Source organism: Suillus bovinus, assembly GCF_016758785.1.
Source record: "Suillus bovinus strain UH-Sbo-P2 chromosome Unknown EDB93scaffold_21, whole genome shotgun sequence".
In the NCBI taxonomy this organism is placed as follows: Eukaryota; Fungi; Basidiomycota; class Agaricomycetes; order Boletales; family Suillaceae; genus Suillus; species Suillus bovinus.
This window is the reverse complement of record NW_024542077.1, coordinates 273,316-292,811: the sequence shown is the minus strand read 5'-3', so window position 1 is coordinate 292,811 and position 19,496 is coordinate 273,316. Positions and strand designations below refer to the sequence as shown.

Sequence of the window (19,496 nt, the reverse complement as noted above, 5' to 3'; positions counted from 1 at the left end):
TGATTACCACTTCACCTTGTCATAGACTACATTTGAATCGTGCACACGTCCTAGGTGTCGCGCTGCGGCGACTTCCCCTCACCCCTGAGGATGAAACGAAGTAAATCAGGTATATTTGCGCCGCCAGTGCATTTGGAGGTTTGTCCAGTTTTCTGTATGTGTGTATCGACTCGCTCAGTGGATTAATATATCAAAACTGTGAGACCTTGTCGGAACCTATTCACTGACCATCAAACCGTCTCCAACGAGGCACTGATTTTTCTCAAGCCTTTCTAAATCCATGCATGCAGTTTTCAGTAAGCTTTCCTTGGAAACCTTGTACCAATCTACTTGCGGTCAGCCAAACAATACGCACCAATATTCTCGGTCGGAGATCAGTGCCTGTCCATCTCTCTCGATTCATGGGTCATAGATTCCCAACACCTACTTTTTGAATCGATCTTGCGATTGCGACAAATTCTTGCATATGGCAATAACCTCTTTAGACTTTAATGGCACGGGATGTTCCTTGGGATTCGGAATGAAGTCCGCTTGTCCATGTTATCGTTCCCGATGATCGCTGACGATACGTTCTGTAGATGCATCTTGACCAGCATAGCCTTCATACGCAGACCATGGATGGTTCGCGAACGCAGATGTGCTGTCTCCAAGCCAATCAAAAGGAATCTGAAATTCACCTAATCTTGATGTTGGCCCCTTTATATAAACAAGATGCTGGATTCGAGTGGTATCGCAACTCTGTTTTTCAGGGCTGTCTTTCCTGAATGATCTTAAAGAGCCAGCAGCTCTCAACGTCAACACATTCTCCACGGACGCGAATTGTGCTAAATATAAATATGCAATGCATGCATGGCCGTTGCGATACCGCCAAGCTCGGCGCTACTGCTCTTGTCGATGCAGCAGGTGTCGATCTGACAGAGGGAGCACCTCTTATCGAGCGTCAAGGCAGGATGAAAGAAGTCCTGCCGGAGGGTGGGGAATTGTACAGAACGTCGAAAAGTGAAAGCGCCCGCTGATTTCTATGGTGCTGTACCTGTAAATGTTTGTCTGCCGCATCGGCGGAATCAAGTCGAAACTTCAAGCTTCATGACATACTTGTCCGTCCATCGATAAGGACGTTGATCACTGGGACTGTCACGGTGTCGGTGATAGCCTGAGCCTAAAGAGAATTTGGTTCGGACCGCGACAAGAGCTTGGCCGGCAAATGCCGGTTCTGCTTCCTTGTCAGCATCTGAACTGAAGTAACACAACATCAACTATCAGATCGTTGGCCCAATTACGCTCTTCATGTAAATAACCCCAGACAATTATGCACCGCGCTTCTTACTAAATTATCCTCAACTTCACAGCATGGTCCTAAGCGACAATGAGGAGACAGCACAGGATGTCCATACTTCCTCCCTCCCGTACTTACGCTCTCCTCTCCCTTCGATGCAGTCCCAACTCCCACCTTCGTCAACGAATGACAAAACAAGCACACAAGTAAAGGACAAGCAAGCTATCGTTGCACCTCCGTCGTCGGTGGCGGAGCTATGCGGGAACACGCTCCAGCTGGACGCTCACGCGCCTTTTACATCCGTCACAAGACTGTCGCCTGCTTCGGAATCTGTTCAAATCACTACAATTGAACACTCGCCTGCTGCTGTGCCGTCTGGAGCGGACGTTACGATCCGACTCCAGACTGAGCTGCTAACAACCGCCGACGAACTGTACCGCAAGGATATAGATGGTCACGGTGAAGGACGCGCGGGGAAGGCTCCTGAACGGATTTCAGTAGTGCCGCTACCGCCATTTTTAAAGCGCTTCCCTAAGGCAAATACACAGGAGTTGACAGATGAGGATTATTGGTCTTCGTTTCCGCCACACATAAAAAACTTTGTACGCAGTACTACTCTTAGTCTTATGCGAGGTTTGTTGACCCGCACAAAGGCGCAAAAAATGTACAATATTGCGCAACAGATGGTACAGTCCGATGCCGTGCTGAAGACTGGATTCAGCGCGACTGAAGCTACCACGATAACCGCAAGGGCCAGCATGGACGTTCCAGGTTACCCTCCAGGAGCATATCCGTCGCTACCTTTTGACCCCTCAATTTTCTCCGATCCCGAGTTCACTTTATCGGTAGACCGAGCAACAGCTGCTCTGGGGACTGCTCTACCATCACCTGGTCAATCTCACCCTCCTGAGTTCGGCCAAGAGGAGTTTATCGAGGATGACTACAGCGAAGATGCTGATGCTGTAGACGGCGACATTGAGGATCAAGACCTCGATGAGAACGATTCTGATCTGCAGCCACAAGCAGCATCAGTTCCGCACGCGCCACATTTTCGTGGATCGCTGCCTGCGACCTTTGCGCAGGTAGTTCTGAGCTACGAGGAAACGCGAAGTGGACCGCTTTCGACTGACTTCAGAACTAAGTTATCAATGCCTGCTATGCCAACGCTAGCAGCGCCTGTTGAGGAATTGGTATTTCATAAGAAAAACAAGAAAGTCTCATCTATTAAATACCGGCGGTTAGCGCCGAAAGTCCGGTAGTGCCGGGACAGGGAGTGGGAATGGGCACGGTGCCGGGATCGGCGCTGGAAAAGGGTAGTGGGGGGACCGGTGGAGAATTCAGGAAGCGCTCACTGCCTCTCACCGCCAACGCCATGCCTGCAGCACGAGCAGCAACAAAAGAAAATATATCTTCCAATCCTCCGCCAAGCTCCCGCGCGCAGGGAAAGCAGCCTATGTCGTATGCACCGCCGACAACGACATCCACAGCAACTACGACGACCACCCCAACAACGGCCACGGCCACCGTCAATGGCCAGCAACCAGCGAGAACGGCTCGTGCGGCATCAAAGGCACCGATTCCTGCCCACGCCTACCAGCATAATCACTCTCATCACCATCCATCGCCTCCATCATCCAATGCATCCGTGCCACAGAAACATCGTCCTCCGGCAACAGCTGCTCCAGGTAAATCCTCTCAGAACAACTCCAAGATCTGGAGCACTAGCTCCACAGAAGAACGTGAGCGTATCAAAGAATTCTGGCTTGGTCTGGGCGAGGACGAGCGTCGCAATTTGGTCAAGATCGAGAAGGATACCGTCCTCCGGAAGATGAAAGAGCAGCAGAAGCATAGTTGCAGTTGTGCAGTCTGCGGCAGGAAGCGGTCTGTACTTATTCCTTGATCTCACCCATAAAAAATTTTACTGACCTGCGCGCTTGTCTTTGTGTCTTGTTCTTTCATCGGTGTTGGATATCTGGTGTCCGTGCACATGTATCATTGATGTCTATAGACATGCGATCGAGGAAGAGCTTGAGGTACTGTACGATGCTTATTACGAGGAGCTAGAACAGTACGCGAAACTACCAGCAGCGCTATGTCTCCTCTGGTGGCACTATACCCCCTCCCCCTGGGCCGGGTCCGTTTCCCGGCAGCGTCGAACTCGATAAGAACGGCGCTGTTATCGATCCTCCTCAGAATAAAGTTTCCCATAATCCTCCGCCATCTAATAGAACACCAGCCCTGACGAACGGCCGAAAACCTCCGAAACATGAAAGTGAGTTCGATGACGATGATGGGGATGAGGAGGAGTATGAGGAGGAAGAGGAGGAGTATGAAGAAGACGAGGAAGAGGAGGAGGAGGATGAGGATCCGGAAGAGGAGGAAGAAGAAGTAAAACCACGAGATCGACGTAATCCCGGTGTTCGCGGACGAAGGCCTGTGAATAACGCGAAGGTTAATGGTCGTGACGGTCTGTTCAACCTTGGGAGTAACTTGACAGTAACTGGTAAGTTCACTTTCCACCTGTGCATCATTGCCCTCAATCTCCTGTGTAGGTCCAGGTAACATCCTGACAGTTGCAGACGACCTCCTAAAGAATGATGGGCAAAAATTCTTAGAGATGATGGAGCAGCTCGCTGAGCGTCGAATGCAGCGAGAAGAGGAAGCGGCTGCCGATGTTGAAGATGAAAGTGATGAAGAGGACGATGAGGAAGGTGATGACGACGACGACGATGACGACGACGAAGAAGAAGAGGACGATGATGACGACGAGGAGGAGGAGGTGAGTATCCTATGTGTTGAACCTTTCTTTTTTAACTTTGTTTAGGTGATGACCGAGGAGCAAAAGATGGAGGAGGGCAAGCGGATGTTCTCCATTTTTGCTGCTCGGATGTTTGAGCAGCGTGTCCTTCAAGCTTTTCGGGAAAAAGTTGCACAGGAACGTCAAATGCAACTTCTGCGCGAACTTGAGGATGAGGACAAGCTCACAAAGGAGCGAGAGGCAAAGAAGCAACTCAGAACCAGAAGAAGAAGGCTAAGAAAATGTGCGTTTCTGCATTTATTCACTCCTTCGTACTCGAAATGAAACGATTATTCAGACTCCAAAAACAAGCTCGAGACGAGGAGCGAGCTGCCAAAGCAGCAGAGAAGGCAGCAGAGGAAGCCGCTACCAAGGCCAAGCAGGCAGCACAAGAGGACGCGCAGCGGAAGAAACGCGAAGAAGAACGTGTTCGTCGTGAAGCTGCCCGAAAAGCTGCAGATGAAGAGAAACAACGTAAAGAGGAGGAGCGTCGTAAACGTGTTGCAGAGGAAAAGGAGCGAGAAGCCGAGCGGGAACGTAAACGCAAGGAAAAGGAAGAGAGGGTCAAGCAGGGAGCGCCGTGAGCGGGAAGAAAAGGAGCGTAAGGCCAAGGAGGAGAGGGATGCAAAGGCGGCTGCTGAAAAAGCTGCCCGAGATGCTGCCCGAAAGGAGCAACAAGAGAGGGAAGAACGTGAGAGGAAGCTTGCCAAGGGAAAAGGGAGGAGAAGGAGAAAGCGGAAAGGGAAAAAGAACGGGTTGCCCAGCAGCAACGAGCTGGCAAGCACACCCGTCCACCAACCTCTCCCCGTCCCTCTACGCAACGCACTCAGAGTAACAATGGTCCTTCTAAGAAAATTCTCAGCAAGCCCATCCCAGTCACTCCTACTCCGTCCCGGAAGTACGCCACGGCCCGTCGCTGCAGCAGACATCCCAGCAGCAGCCGCAGCGTTCCATATTGTCTAATTCTCAACCTGCAACTCCCGTGGCACCCTCCGTGCAAAATCATTTTCCTCCGTCCACCACTGCTCATTATCCTGTCACTCCTCTGGCATAATGCCTCCACTTCCTGGCGCGTTGTCCCCTCGTCTACCCTTTGCGCAACCTCCACCGCCATTTGGACTATTCGGTGCAGGACCATCAATGCCACCACCGGGACCACCTCCGAACCTCGGTACATCTTGCCCTTCCTCGTAATTTTGGTTCGCCTACTTCCTTCGAATCAGGCTTTAGCCGTCCTCTTGCTCCGACAATACCCATTGGACCACCTTCGAAGGTTTCGCAGAATCTCCTTGGCTCGCCAACTATGCTGGCACCAGGGCCTGTCGCGCGGCCGGTTTCTATTGCTCCAATAGCACCACCCGCTCCCATTGCACCACCTGCTCCTATTGCGCCCCCCGCTCCTATTGCGAGGCCAATGACGGGGGGAAACATCTGGGTCAGGCTCAGGTTCCGCCTAGTCGTCGTTCTCCAAGTCCGAAGGGCATTCTTGGATCTTCTGCTCTTGCAGCTGATGATGACGAGGTAGTTCCTCCACCAGGACGGCGCATCGCACCGGGTGCAGTGGGTCAGTCGTGGGGCACTAATACCAGTCCACGGGCCGTTGTTGGAGATAACCGGCCTCCTTGGGGCGCACCTGCGCCCCCAGGGTTTGGCTCACCTCGTCCTCCAATTGGGCCTTCATTGTGGGGAGGCGTGAATCACACTTCTGATTGGCAGGCACCAGGGACATTCTTTCCAAATTCTTTCGTGAATCATATTAATTCATCCCCGCCCCCTCACACAGGTTAACTTGAATATCGCTGGCGGGTAGCTAGTCTTTCATTTTGATTCCTCTTGATACGCTCCCTAGTGCTATTCTCTTTTTGCTCTATTTGCATCGATGTTTGCGATCAAACAAGCAGAAATACATTATAAAGATGTCAGATTGGAGTGATCGTCGAGTCACATGGATAAGTATTATAGCAACTTGCTCGGACGCTGCCGGAGCGACTCTACTACGGATGAGCTTGATGACATACAGGGGAAGCGCGCTAACTGCTACGATGACAGCTACTTTCCATGCAAAACGAGTGGACACGACGACGAAATCGAGGTCTGCAAGGGACGATAAACAACCATTGCAATGGCTGATGGGAACACGCACCGAAATACTCCGGTAAGAAAGCGATGCTGATAACATAAAAGAAAAGGGTGACTACTTCCGAAATGACCATATAAATATGCCTGTCGCTAGGGATCAGAGCGTGTCCATCCGGAGTTATTGTAGTCCTTACCAGGTCGTGATTTCTAATGCAACCATGATGAGTTCATTGATAACTAAAGCCGTAAAAGAGATGGACACGATGTTCAAGAACTCGGTTTCAAATAAGAGGAGGGACATGATCATGATGGCTGCGCCTGCAAAAAATGACAATCAACTCAGGGAATCTGGTAATGGAATAAACAAGCTGACCTTGGTATACACTAATCATCAACCACATGAAGAACGTCTTGAAAGATAGGGCACGTCCCTACACCCAGCTGTCAACAAGCCATAAACCAATTCACACAACCACCAACCTTGGTCAATTCTTTGTATAACTCCGGGTATATCAACGCAAGATCCTCGTTCACATCACGATCCAGAACCAACGAAAAAACAGGCGCCATGGTATAAATTGTCGCATACCCTACCATCAACCACCCCTGGTACAGCGCGATCGGGGCAAAATAGAATATAGCTGAGAACACGGCTTGCATGATCGAGATGATGAGGCCGCGGTGGATGACGAATTGAGCGAGCTTTGCAGAACGGCGATATGAGTTGCGGCCGTGCCACATGAGGAGCTTCGTGAGGTAGCTGAACTGGGTGACGGAGAAGTCGGCGGCGAGGGATGCTTGCTTTCCTTCTTTTCCAACGATACCGACACCTGCACGTATCAAGTTTTTAAGAATTCCGTCTGGAATCAGTATTGAGGACTCACCGACGTCAGCGGCTTGTATCATGCTGACATCATTACCACCGTCTCCGATACAGCAAACCCGTTTCTTGGTGTGATGTCGGATTAATCTTGCAACATCTGCTTTCTGGGTAGGAGAGCATCGACAAGCAACGACGGCTGATAGCTTGGTTGTGATCTCGATGAATTCGTTTTTGTACAGGTTCAAACAGAGCTGGGTGGATGGGATGAGCGCATTACAAATACGTGTCCAAAGAAAGCAGTACCTGCAACGACTCGCCATCAATTACTAGACAGCAATCCAGCTTCGACTGTAAGAACTCCAGCTCATCCCTGACTTGATCAGAAGTCTTTACTACAAACTCGAAGCATGAGCAGCAGAACAAAAACACATGAATCAGGAAGCTCACACTTCGCTACCTCATGAATATACTGATTCCGCGCCACCAGTTTTGTCGAAATGGCAATACACCGCGCCCGTCTCGATCTTATCACCTGTAAGCATCCAAATCTTGATTCCCCCATTCCTGAGCAGCTCGAGTGTCCCTTTTACCTCGTCCTGCAACTTATCTTCGACACCAGTCAGGCCAAGCAGCTCCAGGTCATGCTCCAGGTGCTCCGCAACGACAGAGATCATCGCCTCGCCGCGTCCATCAAGCCGGATGCTAGCAGCATGATGCGCAGTCTTAACGCCGCATACTGCTGTGATGTCAGTCGCTTACGTGCAACGACGAGTGTGCGCAAGCCCTCGCGCGCCATATTTCCTGTCTCCTCTTCTAGCCAGTCATTTCGCTGCACGATACGAGCCATGACAACATCAGCGCCCTTTTGCAAGAAAAGCCACCTCGCCGCTGTGTGCGTCTCGCACGACGATTGCCCATGCGCTTGGACTCGCTTGTGAAGGGGAATATGTCGAGGATTTCGTAGGCGAGACGTGCGTTGGTGGGCGTTTGGAGCTCCATGCGTGTGCGGGTCGCGGAAGACAAGCTTGAGGCCGACGCTCTCTGTCCACTTGACGATTGCGACTTCATCTGGGGAGGAGGCTTGGTAGGTCAAGGTACCATCATCGTTGGTGACTGGAGTGACCTAGGTTCCGAGGGGTGAGCCAGAAAGGAGGGAAAGGGAGGTGACGTACATTGTGGCAAAGTGCAAGACTAAGTACTACGTCTCGGAGCCTCGATGACATATCCCTCCGTCCTCTCATGGCAAGTTGTGCGCCTGTAGCCATTGAATTGCTTCTCACATGAGCTGCATTTCCCGACTGTCAGTCTATCCGTGTTGAAAAGAGGAGATATGCGAAATACGTACCTTGATCGGCACCAAATGCACTCGCAAGCTGATGAGCTACTTCGTCCATGCTGTCAAAACCGTAGGACATTGTTCCCATGTGCAACTTCTTCATCTCCATCTCTAGAATGTCCGTCAGCCATCCATGTGCACACACAAGATATAAAACAGAATTGACAGAGGGAGGTGATAGGTAGAAGAGAGAAGAACAACTTTTACGCACCATTTTGTGTAAGGGTCCCAGTTTTGTCACTAAGAAGGTATTCTATGCGTCCAAGCTCCTCAGGCAGTGTACTCGTGCGGACGATTGTGCCAGGAATCTCAGAGTCGTTCATTATTGCTGTGCATAGACCGTCTTGCCCATGTCAAGGTTTACACGCAAGCTAAGTTTATAGTGAGCATAACACACGAGAGAAACAATAGGGAGGAGAAAACATGGGCTCCTCGCTTTCCAAGAGGGGAGACATACCTGATGGGAATGATAGACGAAAACAATATGAGAAAACGGAACACATAGATATACCACTGTCCCCTGAACCCATTCAAGGCAACGAGTCCAAGAGACAACGCGAACGTCACCGCACAAAGAATCTGTAGGTGGACTGTCATGGATACTCCCCTTTACACAAATACGCACGTGCCTACCTTGGCAAGCCTATTGATCTCCAGATCCAGCAGACCGACCTTTGTCTCAGGATGGCTCGTGTTCATGACAGCGCGCGTCTCAGACCCCGTGTATACGATGAATCCAACAGCAGAACCCGCAGCTAATACCGTGTTACTCCATAAGATATTCTCCGCAGACAGGGGCTCGACAGTGGGGACCTGTACCATGGGCACATCATGATCAGAGTGCGTGCGGGGCGTGTGTATCGTAAATGTCCCAATAAAAGTGTGGATGTCCTTAATCGGAGCGTCGGCTGGGATTCAAATGAACATCTAGAGGTGAAGAGGTCAGGATTGGCGGGCACGCACCATAAACTTCTGCATCCAAATCTAGTAGTTCACTGTCGTCGACAAGCTTCTGAGTAGCAGGAACTGTAACACGAAGCTTCCAGTCTGTTTCTCCGTCGAGCTGGTTCAGTCCGGATAAAACACGTTCCAGAAGCATCACTCGTTCGCAAAAGGACCATGTCTGCCGGTACGCGTTGATTCTTCTCCAGTACAACGAGGTCACCAACTTTGAGGGAAGAGGAAGGGACAGATCGTGTGTGCGGGGCCGCTGTCGGAGGAGGGAACCAGAATGAGGTATTTCTGGGAGTTTGCTTCACGGTCGCGGAGATTGCGCTTGTAGTCATCATAGGCTTCTTTGCCCATTGTGACGCAGAGCACAAATGCGAGGGGTGCGACATATGTAACAATGAATCCTGGGCACATATCAGGCGGTACAGGTCCAGTATGAGAGGAATAAGCGTACCGATCTTGAGTGCTGGAACGAACTGGGAAAGAGCGACGAGAAGGAAGTAGAGATTGAAAAAGAATTTAAACTGTTCGTATATGACGATAGGAAAGAAGGTGAATATGTTGTATTTCTGATTCCGTACGAGGTTAGGCGGGAACTTGGATTGTAATTTTTCTGCAAAGTTGAGTGAATAGCTTCATAAAACATGCATGGAGAAGACACGTACCTGCTGGTCTGAATGGTATTGTCCTGGACTTGTCTTGTGTCTTATGTGCACTCGACGGACGCTGTCTCGATGAACGCTGTCTCCACGTAAGACTTGTGGTGCTTTGTAGGTAGACAGACAACTTACCCTGGACGGCTGTTTCGACTGCTCACTTACACTTCCCTCTTCAATCTCTCCAGCGTACTATCCCTGTTCCCAAGTAAAGTTGCCTCCTCATCGAACTCGTCTGCGTCTGTGTATCGTTCGCGCTGTTTACCTTTTGCCTTTACGGTCAAGTTTACGCCGCGTGTCGCAGCAGCTCTCAGAACGCCTGTGGGCATATCGGTATCCTGGGCGTCGTTCAGAGGAACGTACCCGGCTCGTGTCTTTCCTTTGCGTCCGATAGAGTGCAACGGGATATTAGACATCAACGTCGACCCGAGGCCAGTAAGTCGAGGCTGCAAACCAAGTAATAGATGCCGCCTGATGAGTCAATCAAATGTGACGTCAACTTGCCAGCAGTAAATTATGGCGCAGGAGAGTACAGCAGTACTGCGCTTTTGTGTGAGATGAAGTACCACCTCAGATAAGCCGCTCAGGCTAGGTATAAAACGACAATGTTATAACGTGTGATCAAGCAACCATGTGTATATGTACGTATACCTGGTGATTAAAATTAGTCTGGTACATGCTTGTTCATGTTCTAGAGCTTCGGTGCTTCTGAGTTCCAGTCTAGAAAAACAGTGGTATCTCAAGGTTTCCAAACACAAAGTAAAGGATATTTTTCGCTAGCACATAATGTAAAGCGATGGTCTATGAATATTATCATCTAGTTCAAAGGCCAACTTCATCTGCGAACGGTAATGCCTGCACACTCCCAATAGCAACAAACGTAGGCTTGGCTTTCGTGATCGAAGCGACAGACTAAATACGTGTTTCAATATATCTTCCACATAAACCGAAAAAGAAAGCACACACCTTCGAGAATGCGGCAGCATCAACCTTGTCTATTGATGCTAGCGTAGCTTCGATTGAAGCATTCGAATTTGCAAAGACCTGTAATCATGAAAAGCATCTTCAGAAAGGTCCTAAAACCACGGCCGAACGCCAGAGACGCACCTTGGTACTGAGAGCACCGAAAATCCCATCACGACCATCTAGAGAGCTAGCAGCAGCAAACTTGGCTTTAGCTACAGCCATTTTAAGCGCATCACCCTTGAGGTCTGTCGATTCCTTCAATGCCTTAGTAGCAACTTTGGCAGCCTCCTTCACCCCTCCGGCGCTCGAGCCCTGGATAAGCAGACCGAAAAGTGTTGCGTCCGAGTATGGCATAAGAACAGGCTGCACCGACGTGCCCTGCGGAATGGCAGCTGAAATAGGCGAAAGGCCCTGTGACCACTTGACAGATGGCTGAGGCGAGAGGTGCGCAGAAAGGACAGCAAGCGCAGGGTCCGCAGGGCCGGCAGCACCAAAACCGATGAACACAGTCTCAAGACCCCCATGCGACTCTAGCCGTGTCTCACCACCAAAGTACGTCGATGGTTTACTCTCCACAGCCACATTGCTAACAGACACGCCTGCAAGCGCTTTCTCGACTAACTGTGTAAGCGCAGCTGAGTCGATGCCAGTACCCAAAACAGCGATGTTGCCTTGGCTGAATGCACGAGTTGCAAATTCCTTGACGTCATCGAGGGAGACATGACTATGTGGGGACGCGAAGAGGGAGGAACCGAGACCAGAACGGAAGGCGAGTGAATGTGCGAGTTCGAGTGCGTGCGTTGCGGGGTTTTGCGAGGCAGCGGTGCTCTCGGCTTCGACTACGGGAAGAACATACTCTTGGAACTCATGTCGCTGGAACTTGGCAGACGTGAGGAAGGAAGACATGAGGTCGACGAAGAATGACCTGTAAACACCAGTCATAGTCATTAAAATCAACAAATAAAATGCTGCATGTAAGAAAACGGACTCATCACCGCGCAAGAACTCGGAAGTAAGTGCCAAATATTCACGGGACAGACTTGCAGAAAGGACGCCGCCATACAACTCGCTCTCTCTGACCGTACCCAATGCCGACCTTTTGGCAGTGCTCTAAGAAGACTGCTTCAGAGCGCGTATTCATAATAGAATATAACACGCACCTTGAAAGCAAAGTTTTTCAGCGTATGCGCGACACCAGGTTTAGGCTCGTATCGGCTGCCGGCCTTGACGAGGAAGGTGACAGCGGTGGTGGGTTGACCGTTATCGATGGCTGCAACCTTGACACCAGCATTGTCGACAACAGTGGCGAAGCTGCGCGCGAAGGCCGACGCGCGTCTTGCAAGCATTTCTAGAGATGAGTCTTGGACAGAATGAATAACTTTGGACTCAAGTTGCAGAGCGGAGTTGGCTCGACAAACGGTAGATTCCGCATTCGTCCGAAATTTTGATGTCTGCACCGTGACCACGATATCAATCGGAAGGCATTTAGGTTGTACTAGTTGAGTATCACAAACACATCGCATTGCATTTACAACCTACGAAAGCAATCGAAAACAGGTAGGTAGGAAAACATGAGCGCGCACGAGCAAAAGCACAACAAACAGGAAAGCAACCAAGAGAGCAGTCATCAAGAAGCACGAGACAGCATTTCACAAAAAGCACAAGAAAGCACTTAGAAAACAAACACCAAAGATCCTTTACAACTTCCTCGCCCACGCCGTATGGTAGACCCCAACCAGGCCAGGGACGCGTTCTATGTCCTCAATAAACCCAGTGACAAGGGTGTTAATCTCGAGTTGGGTCATCCCTGCCTCGCGAAGCATGGGTTTGAGGCTCTCCGCGAAATCCTTTAGGGCGGCCAAATACATCTTACCGACACGCTTCATGACCGGGTTGCGGTGCCAATCACCCACGGAATATGGAACGTCTGGATAGTGGGCACAGTGAAGTGACGAGATTGCTGAATAAAACTAGGGACCCTATCGGCGATGGGAACCAAGTGACGGAGCTCGAGGGAGTGGTTAACCGCCTGAAAGAAGTCTCGCGCATGAGGTGCTTGGCGAGCAAGGTCGAAGGAAGACCCATGAGCAACGTCGATGTAGCGCCCAATCTCGCCGGAGAAGAAGAGACCGCCGGGACGGAGCAACCGAGCAACTTCCCGGAGGAGTTCTGGGTAATCCGTAATCTATTCATGATCAATGGATAAAAGCAACGTGGTAATCAATGAACAACGTACAGCGAGATCGATATTACGAGCATGGACAAAGTCCATAGCTCCATTGTTCCATCTGAAACGTTCTGTGATATCATGGATCTCGAATTGCACGTGTGGCAAGGGGCGTCTAGTGGCAATCGGGACTGGGCGGAGGGATAATTTGAAACTATTCATCTTACGCGGGTATAAGCAAGCGCACCGATATCAACCCGTAGATCTTGACAAGGGAAATGATCTGGCCATATCCATCGGCCTGCAGTGAGGTTAGCGTAAGAGAAGCACATCGGAAGTTGATCAATAGATCGCGCACCATTGACCTGTCCCAGTGCACAAATCGAGTACACGTCTTTGCCTGGTGCGCGCATCACTGAGCACATCGGTTACTGGGCCAAGGTAAAGGGATTCGACGGTATCGCGCAAGATTCTATGAATACTGTTTAATCTCTAATGAAAAGTTAGCGATTTTAATTGTAGGGGTTACGTGGGACCTACTGCTTGCTCCGGCCCGTCGACAGGCAATGGATACGGCAAGCTACCATGAGAATGGAAGAGCCTTCCGTCCCTTTCGAAAAAGTGGTCCGGAAAGTCAAGTTCTTCAAGTTCGGTCACGTCAGATGACGCGTCAGAGGCATCGTCTTCATCTGTGAATTGAAGAATGGGTGAGGAATGCAGCCTGATAATATAAGCATCAAACTGACCGTGCGGCATATTCTCAGTATACTCGAAGGTCATAAACGGGATGTCGCAGCGATGAGATACGACTGCGCGACAACTTGATATGATGTGATAGTTGTTGGCAAGACGCCGAAATTGGACCCCGCCGCAATTCCTGAGTTTTATACCGCTAGTAACTCAGCGAAACAGGGTAGAAGGCTAAACACGAGGTCAAAAACAAGCGGCCTTTTTGAGTCCAGGTTGAGATGGGAATGGATCCCACAATAACGTGTCAGTGTTGGTAAATGGGGAGTGTCAAAAGCTGTATTTGCGAGCTGGTCGGTGGGTTGAAGTCAGGTTGAAGTCAGCGGCTGCCAGGAAGGGAAAAGAAGGTTGGCCGGTTGATGGGGAGTAGAAAGGCCACGCAGGCACGCTCGCTCGAGAGAGGAAAGCAAAAGACCGAAGAGCGGCATGGGTGATGCATAAGTATCAAGTGAGGAAAGATGGCAATTTTCGAGAGGAAAAGATGACAACAGTTACGTGATAAAGTGAACCGCCTCAGCTGACCTGTAAAATGACAAGGGACAATATCAACTTACAGGCAGAAATACCATCTTCGGAGTAGATCTTCAATTGCAATTGATACGGCCACAACAAAAGCGCCTTAGGCCCGCGTCGGACTAGACTTTCATTACTGAATAGCTGTCATTGGGCAAGTCAATGATGCGCTTCTCACTGTGTAAAAAAAGATGCCTCATTAGTGGACGGCGCTTACTGCTTGCCCTTGTTTTTGGCAAGCCTGCCATCGTCTGAGTCGATGCCCAGGGCTACTTTAGTGCCACATGGGAAGCAAATTCACCCCGATTCAGCTTCCTCAGTGTTCATGCTGGCCTGGGGATATCTTTTGTCCTACAATCATGATAACAAAACATTTTTGGTGAGTCACGATAATATTTATCTGACAGGCTGCTGACCGTGAGCATCCCCCACCGGGATGATTCAGTTCGTGGATTTATCACCCTCCCCGAGTTGCCGCATTGTAGCCATACTGACAGCACACCTGCCAGCAGTGGTTCACGTTATCTGTCACTTTCTTGGCGCGCAAAATTTCTTGAAGGCTCCTGCTAATCTGTCAACGGGAGCTGGTCAGGCCTGTCCGACGGTAGATGTAATATGTTGATTCGGAAGAAGGCTAATAATCTTTGATTTTACCTCCACAGAAGCATCCCCGCGACCGTGACGCGAGACCCCGATCACGTGCACGTCCCATGTGGTGTGTTTTGTGTCCACTGCCTTCTATGAAGACGCGTACAAACGTCCATACCTAACACTCCATACAGGGAGTGTACTTCATGCCCTTTTCTGTTTGCCACCAACTAGCCATCCCCGTCGTAATTCACTATGGACGACATCGATGCATTTTTCGCTGAGCAGGAACAACACATGAACCTTCCTGACGAGGACGTGGATGAATATATTCGTGCACGATTGGAAGATTTCCATAGGAACAGGTACATGCACCATTCGATTGGCTCCCTTCTACTAGTCCCCCTGAGTATGATAATTACAGGAGTCATGTTATCGATCACATTATTCCCGCTCAAGGTCACCCACATAAAGTTAATACACCCTCCGGACCATTTTTCACTTCTTTCATGAAAGGGGGTGGACAGTATATCTCTGACAAAGAAGTGCCCGGGCAGTGCGTCTCGTTTACCTTCTCACGCAGCTCTTGCAAATCTGAGATTATATATTCTACAGATTGAAGCGAAAATTCGCAGAACCCGAACCTCCAGCTAAGGGGAAGAAGCCAAGGCTATACGAGATTCCCAATGTGACCACGTCAGGAGTACCCATTCTACCTACTGTTTTCTCACGTAGTGACAATGCTGGACATGCTGCAAAGTACGTTGTGTTGACCCTTATCTCAATTTCGGATTAATCAGATCATCCCTCAACTAACACACATTTGGACACAGCACTATAGTTTTAATTGAGTCAGGAAGCAAAGGTGCCAACCAAGTTCCGCAATTCCTGGCCCGCCGAAATGGAGGTGCTCCAATCGAAACTATATCATCTTCTCTTAGCCGGCATACTAACCTCGGACCGGTCGATGCTTTGTCCATTGCGAACTCTTCGCAAAACCTGACCCGCAACGCTGGATCAAGCACTCATGAATATGGGGCAGCCCAGTTACCCGTAGTTGGATCTGGATCTCATATCACGAAGCCTGCAAAGCACCACGAGGGCAATAGTGACGCCAAACATTTGTCGCCAGCGAGACTGTTGCCCCATGACTCCACTACACGGACCTGCAAATCAAGAGTTGTTAAGATAGTGGCACACGATGGCATCAATCAAGAGCCCACAAATGGCAACGGTCCGGAAGCTCGCATTTTAGATCATAATGAGGAGGCATCAATTGAGAACGAGAGGCTGCAGTCCCTCGATCCAGAACTTAGCATGCTCAGTCCACAGTCAGAGTTACTAGAACTCTCAGCCGCCAGTACCAGCAATATCACAAGTCCCAGTAATTCCCCCCTTGGAGCATCACGCCACTCGAGTATCCCAGCTTCGTTACCATCAGATCCAGAGGGCATTCCATCCTCATCTAGAGTGCCAGACGTTAAATATTCAAAGGCCCGGAAGACTGTGAGCAGCTCAAGGAACAAAACCAATGATTCAAAGCAAAATAAAGACAAAAAGAGCAAAGGAAAACCAGCGCTCGTTACTCCTTTCGAATATGCGCAGAAGTTGAATCTTGACTTGCCAAAGAAGCGCAAGTCCGATTACCTCAAGGGCAAGCAAATATTGTATGTGGGTGGGGATATGCAGTATGCAGGCGTCCAGACACGTGGTCGTATGGACTATGTGAGTTTCCCATGTTTTGCTCTCCCTGACCCCTGTGGCTGGTGACTATTTCCGTACATCCCGGTCCGCTATTTACGCGCTATCACGTTGTGGCGAAGAAGCTCCGTCTTCAACGCTGACGTGCATCACGTACAATGCCGTTGAACGATTCAGATACGTTTCTAACATAAGGTTTTCAGATTGTCAAGCATGGCGGCACCTTGGTACCATTGTACGACCCTACCACCGTGACTCACATCGTGACGGATGCGACGACTCGCCCGACACTGAAAGCCCTCGGACTAAAGTCGTTGAAAGAGATCCCTGATAATATTCCAACGGTCACTTGGAGTTGGGTGATATCCGGGTACGGTCGTTTGGGCTACAAGCTCAAGGGCAAACGCGACGAGGAAGCAAATGATACGAAAGGCAAGGCTAATGCCACAGATGATGATGAAAGTCTTCTCGATTTCGAATTCTTACACGCGGCATTCCCTCAACGCATCCATGCCGGTAGAAGCTGGCAGAAGAGAGGACAGGGAAAACTGGTTCAAGAAAAAGGCCAAGTAAGTACCGCTGCAAACGACCTTAATGGAGATTTCAGCCGCATTTCGTACGTCCACTCTCGGTTCCCCTTCGACTATATTTTCATACGGTCACATTTCTTAGTTCCTTCACTGAAGATCGAACTGAAAATCAACAGGATCTAGCGCCAAAGCTAGTCGTTCTTCCTCCTGCACCTCTTACATTCGTTCCCACTCGGAAAACATCAAGTACAACCCATAATAATTACCAAAGCAATCACATCCACAAGCCACGTTCTAATACAGATGATCCTCTTGCTGAGTTTTATGAGAAGGCCAGGGCTGAACGAGATCAAGCTGTGAGTCGTAACGTCAAACAAGAAGATATCAATTCAATCATATTCAGAGAGATTTTGAACAGAGCGAGACCGACGAGAGCGATCAAGAAGATTTTTTTTCGAGACCAGCACAGGTCCTAAAGCGCGTGAGTGGCTACATTCGAAGTCCCTGAACTACTAATCTTGAATACTGCGTCCCTGAAGGGTTTTACGTGTGACCGAAAGGAACCTGAGCAGCGCGAATGCGTGAATCAAGATATCATTGAAAAGGTTTGCATCTGCAGTCGGCGTTACCTGAAATGATAGAACACACAAACAGTTGGAGGAACTTATGGAGTTACACAAGGCAAAACTAGGTGAAGATGATCATTGGCGAGTGTACAGCTACTCGAAATGTACGCAATACTTGTACCTTGGAATTATCAGTATTGACGACCCTGGTAGGTATCCGTGCTTTGCGCAATTATCCAAAGAAAATCAAATCATTCAACGAGGCGCGGTCAATCAACGGCGTCGGCGAGAAGACTGCCCGAAAGGTATGTGCTTACTGCCGCACATGAATGTTATACTTCCATAAAACGTATTTTGCCAGATTATGGAAATCATCGAAACTGGTGATTTGAGACGCATCAGCTACGAAAAAACGGATGATGTCGAAGCCATTAACTTATTTCAGGGGATATATGGAGTCGGTATGGAAAGTACCGCTCTTCATTTGTTAATCTTCTGATCCGTTGGCACAGGTCGACAAATAGCTCGCATGTGGTATAATAACGGATGCCGGACGCTAGATGATGTTCGAGCTCGGAAAGGTGGCATCAAGTTATCTCAGGTGCAAGAAGTTGGTTTAAAATTCTACGATGGTCGGCTCTTCGTGTTCACTTGTATCGGCACATGACTGATTTCCTTGTTGCCAGATATCAATGATAGAATGCCACGCAGTGAAGCAGAGAGTATCTTCAATTTGATTAAACCCATTGGTAAAGTCTTACGTTACGGGTTTTCACGACTTATTGATGTCGATATGACACAAACAGCTCTCGAGCTCGACGAGCATCTTTACATTGATATCATGGGTAGTTTCAGAAGGTTTGTGGTGGTTTACTTTTGCTTGCCTTACCCTCATGTTCTTCAATAGGGGCAAAGCTACTTGTGGCGACATTGATATTCTAGTGACCCGACCAACCTCAGATGGGATGACACATGCAGGTGAACGTTTTTGTCTTCTCATGACTTGACAACATTTTACCAAGAACATTGGCTTAGGTCTTCTTCCGGAGCTGCTTGCCCGTCTGCATGCTGCAAAGATCCTGACAGAGGATTTAGCATTGCCTGATGATTTTTCCGCTCTTGAATTATGTTATCGTGGATTGTGTAAACGGCCCGAACCAGACTCAAAGCGTCGACGCATCGATATCTTGTGTGTTCCTTGGGAGAACCGAGGAGCAGCCCTCCTTTACTACACGGTAAGCAACTCATCGGTCTACGTTCACTGTTACGACGTGTTCATTTAATTTCAGGGTGACGATATCGTGAGCAATTTGAACAACTCCTGGATGATAAATGGTGTAGACATGTGCTACTACAGTTCAATCGGGCCATGAGGATGAAGGCGAATGTTCTCGGGTATTCTCTCAACCAACGAGGGTTGTATGCAGGTGTGGTTCGGGACCCCCGGAACAGACGTGTCAAGATTTCTGCAGGTGTGTCCTGCAGCTGCAGCAAAGTTTGCCCCGTTTTCATCGCTTTCAGGTAACATTGTTGCGTCTGAGACAGAAGAAGAAATATTTAAAATTCTAGGTAAGAATCAACCCATGTGGACATCATACTGGTGACAAACGAAGCCACAGGGGTGCCATGGCAAGAGGCGCATGAACGTGTACGGGGTTGAGGTGGTGTGATCGAGCTCTTGAAGTTGATTTTCAACTATTGTGAACATGTGTGTTCATCTTTGATACAAGGACGCCCCTTTGATCGGCTCTTCGACGATATGTCGTGTTTACAGTAGCAACACGGGAAATGTACTATTAG

At 49.4% G+C, this 19,496-nt stretch overlaps 7 protein-coding genes across 7 annotated transcripts; 4 read left to right on the top strand and 3 right to left on the bottom strand.

Annotated features, from left to right (window-relative positions):
- The first annotated feature begins 1,218 nt into the window (after positions 1-1,218).
- Positions 1,219-2,753, top strand: EDB93DRAFT_319659 (uncharacterized protein). The gene is made up of 3 exons (XM_041456075.1): positions 1,219-1,289; positions 1,350-1,878; positions 1,930-2,753. The coding sequence occupies exons 2-3, from the start codon at positions 1,351-1,353 to the stop codon at positions 2,533-2,535; spliced, it is 1,134 nt and encodes a 377-aa protein (XP_041308611.1). The 5' UTR covers positions 1,219-1,289; position 1,350; the 3' UTR covers positions 2,536-2,753.
- EDB93DRAFT_319255 (salt tolerance down-regulator-domain-containing protein) lies at positions 2,297-5,123 on the top strand. The gene is made up of 6 exons (XM_041456073.1): positions 2,297-3,157; positions 3,285-3,309; positions 3,365-3,779; positions 3,829-4,055; positions 4,101-4,317; positions 4,372-5,123. Exons 1-6 carry the CDS (start codon positions 2,556-2,558, stop codon positions 5,034-5,036), a joined length of 2,151 nt encoding a protein of 716 aa, XP_041308610.1. The 5' UTR covers positions 2,297-2,555; the 3' UTR covers positions 5,037-5,123.
- Positions 5,124-5,126: 3 nt separating this feature from the next.
- EDB93DRAFT_1249574 (uncharacterized protein) lies at positions 5,127-5,861 on the top strand (the record flags this gene model as incomplete). Its single annotated transcript, XM_041452884.1, has 3 exons — positions 5,127-5,244; positions 5,297-5,508; positions 5,553-5,861. 3 exons carry the CDS (start codon positions 5,127-5,129, stop codon positions 5,859-5,861), a joined length of 639 nt encoding a protein of 212 aa, XP_041308609.1.
- A 79-nt stretch (positions 5,862-5,940) lies between these two features.
- Positions 5,941-10,334, bottom strand: EDB93DRAFT_1249573 (uncharacterized protein; the record flags this gene model as incomplete). Its single annotated transcript, XM_041452883.1, has 21 exons — positions 5,941-6,167; positions 6,217-6,296; positions 6,347-6,470; positions 6,526-6,583; positions 6,633-6,982; positions 7,037-7,226; positions 7,279-7,374; positions 7,446-7,677; positions 7,713-8,098; positions 8,148-8,260; positions 8,321-8,422; positions 8,523-8,619; positions 8,652-8,682; positions 8,769-8,890; positions 8,945-9,219; positions 9,275-9,374; positions 9,430-9,521; positions 9,571-9,666; positions 9,717-9,875; positions 9,928-10,028; positions 10,084-10,334. 21 exons carry the CDS (start codon positions 10,332-10,334, stop codon positions 5,941-5,943), a joined length of 3,282 nt encoding a protein of 1,093 aa, XP_041308608.1.
- A 203-nt stretch (positions 10,335-10,537) lies between these two features.
- On the bottom strand, positions 10,538-12,353 carry EDB93DRAFT_1140910 (Metalloenzyme, LuxS/M16 peptidase-like protein). The gene is made up of 5 exons (XM_041449296.1): positions 12,045-12,353; positions 11,873-11,994; positions 11,026-11,809; positions 10,885-10,962; positions 10,538-10,830 (listed from the first exon to the last, which is right to left on the bottom strand). Exons 1-5 carry the CDS (start codon positions 12,228-12,230, stop codon positions 10,741-10,743), a joined length of 1,260 nt encoding a protein of 419 aa, XP_041308607.1. The 5' UTR covers positions 12,231-12,353; the 3' UTR covers positions 10,538-10,740.
- A 228-nt stretch (positions 12,354-12,581) lies between these two features.
- EDB93DRAFT_1240143 (S-adenosyl-L-methionine-dependent methyltransferase) lies at positions 12,582-13,831 on the bottom strand (the record flags this gene model as incomplete). The annotated part of the gene is made up of 7 exons (XM_041451721.1): positions 12,582-12,764; positions 12,794-13,069; positions 13,121-13,242; positions 13,309-13,352; positions 13,410-13,543; positions 13,592-13,740; positions 13,798-13,831. 7 exons carry the CDS (start codon positions 13,829-13,831, stop codon positions 12,582-12,584), a joined length of 942 nt encoding a protein of 313 aa, XP_041308606.1.
- Positions 13,832-16,216: 2,385 nt separating this feature from the next.
- On the top strand, positions 16,217-19,356 carry EDB93DRAFT_1083633 (uncharacterized protein; the record flags this gene model as incomplete). The annotated part of the gene is made up of 17 exons (XM_041445772.1): positions 16,217-16,624; positions 16,804-17,216; positions 17,273-17,490; positions 17,538-17,611; positions 17,670-17,735; positions 17,785-17,860; positions 17,910-18,001; positions 18,058-18,166; positions 18,209-18,328; positions 18,383-18,445; positions 18,503-18,554; positions 18,604-18,686; positions 18,732-18,931; positions 18,986-18,997; positions 19,054-19,168; positions 19,218-19,265; positions 19,316-19,356. The coding sequence occupies 17 exons, from the start codon at positions 16,217-16,219 to the stop codon at positions 19,354-19,356; spliced, it is 2,190 nt and encodes a 729-aa protein (XP_041308605.1).
- Positions 19,357-19,496: the final 140 nt, after the last annotated feature.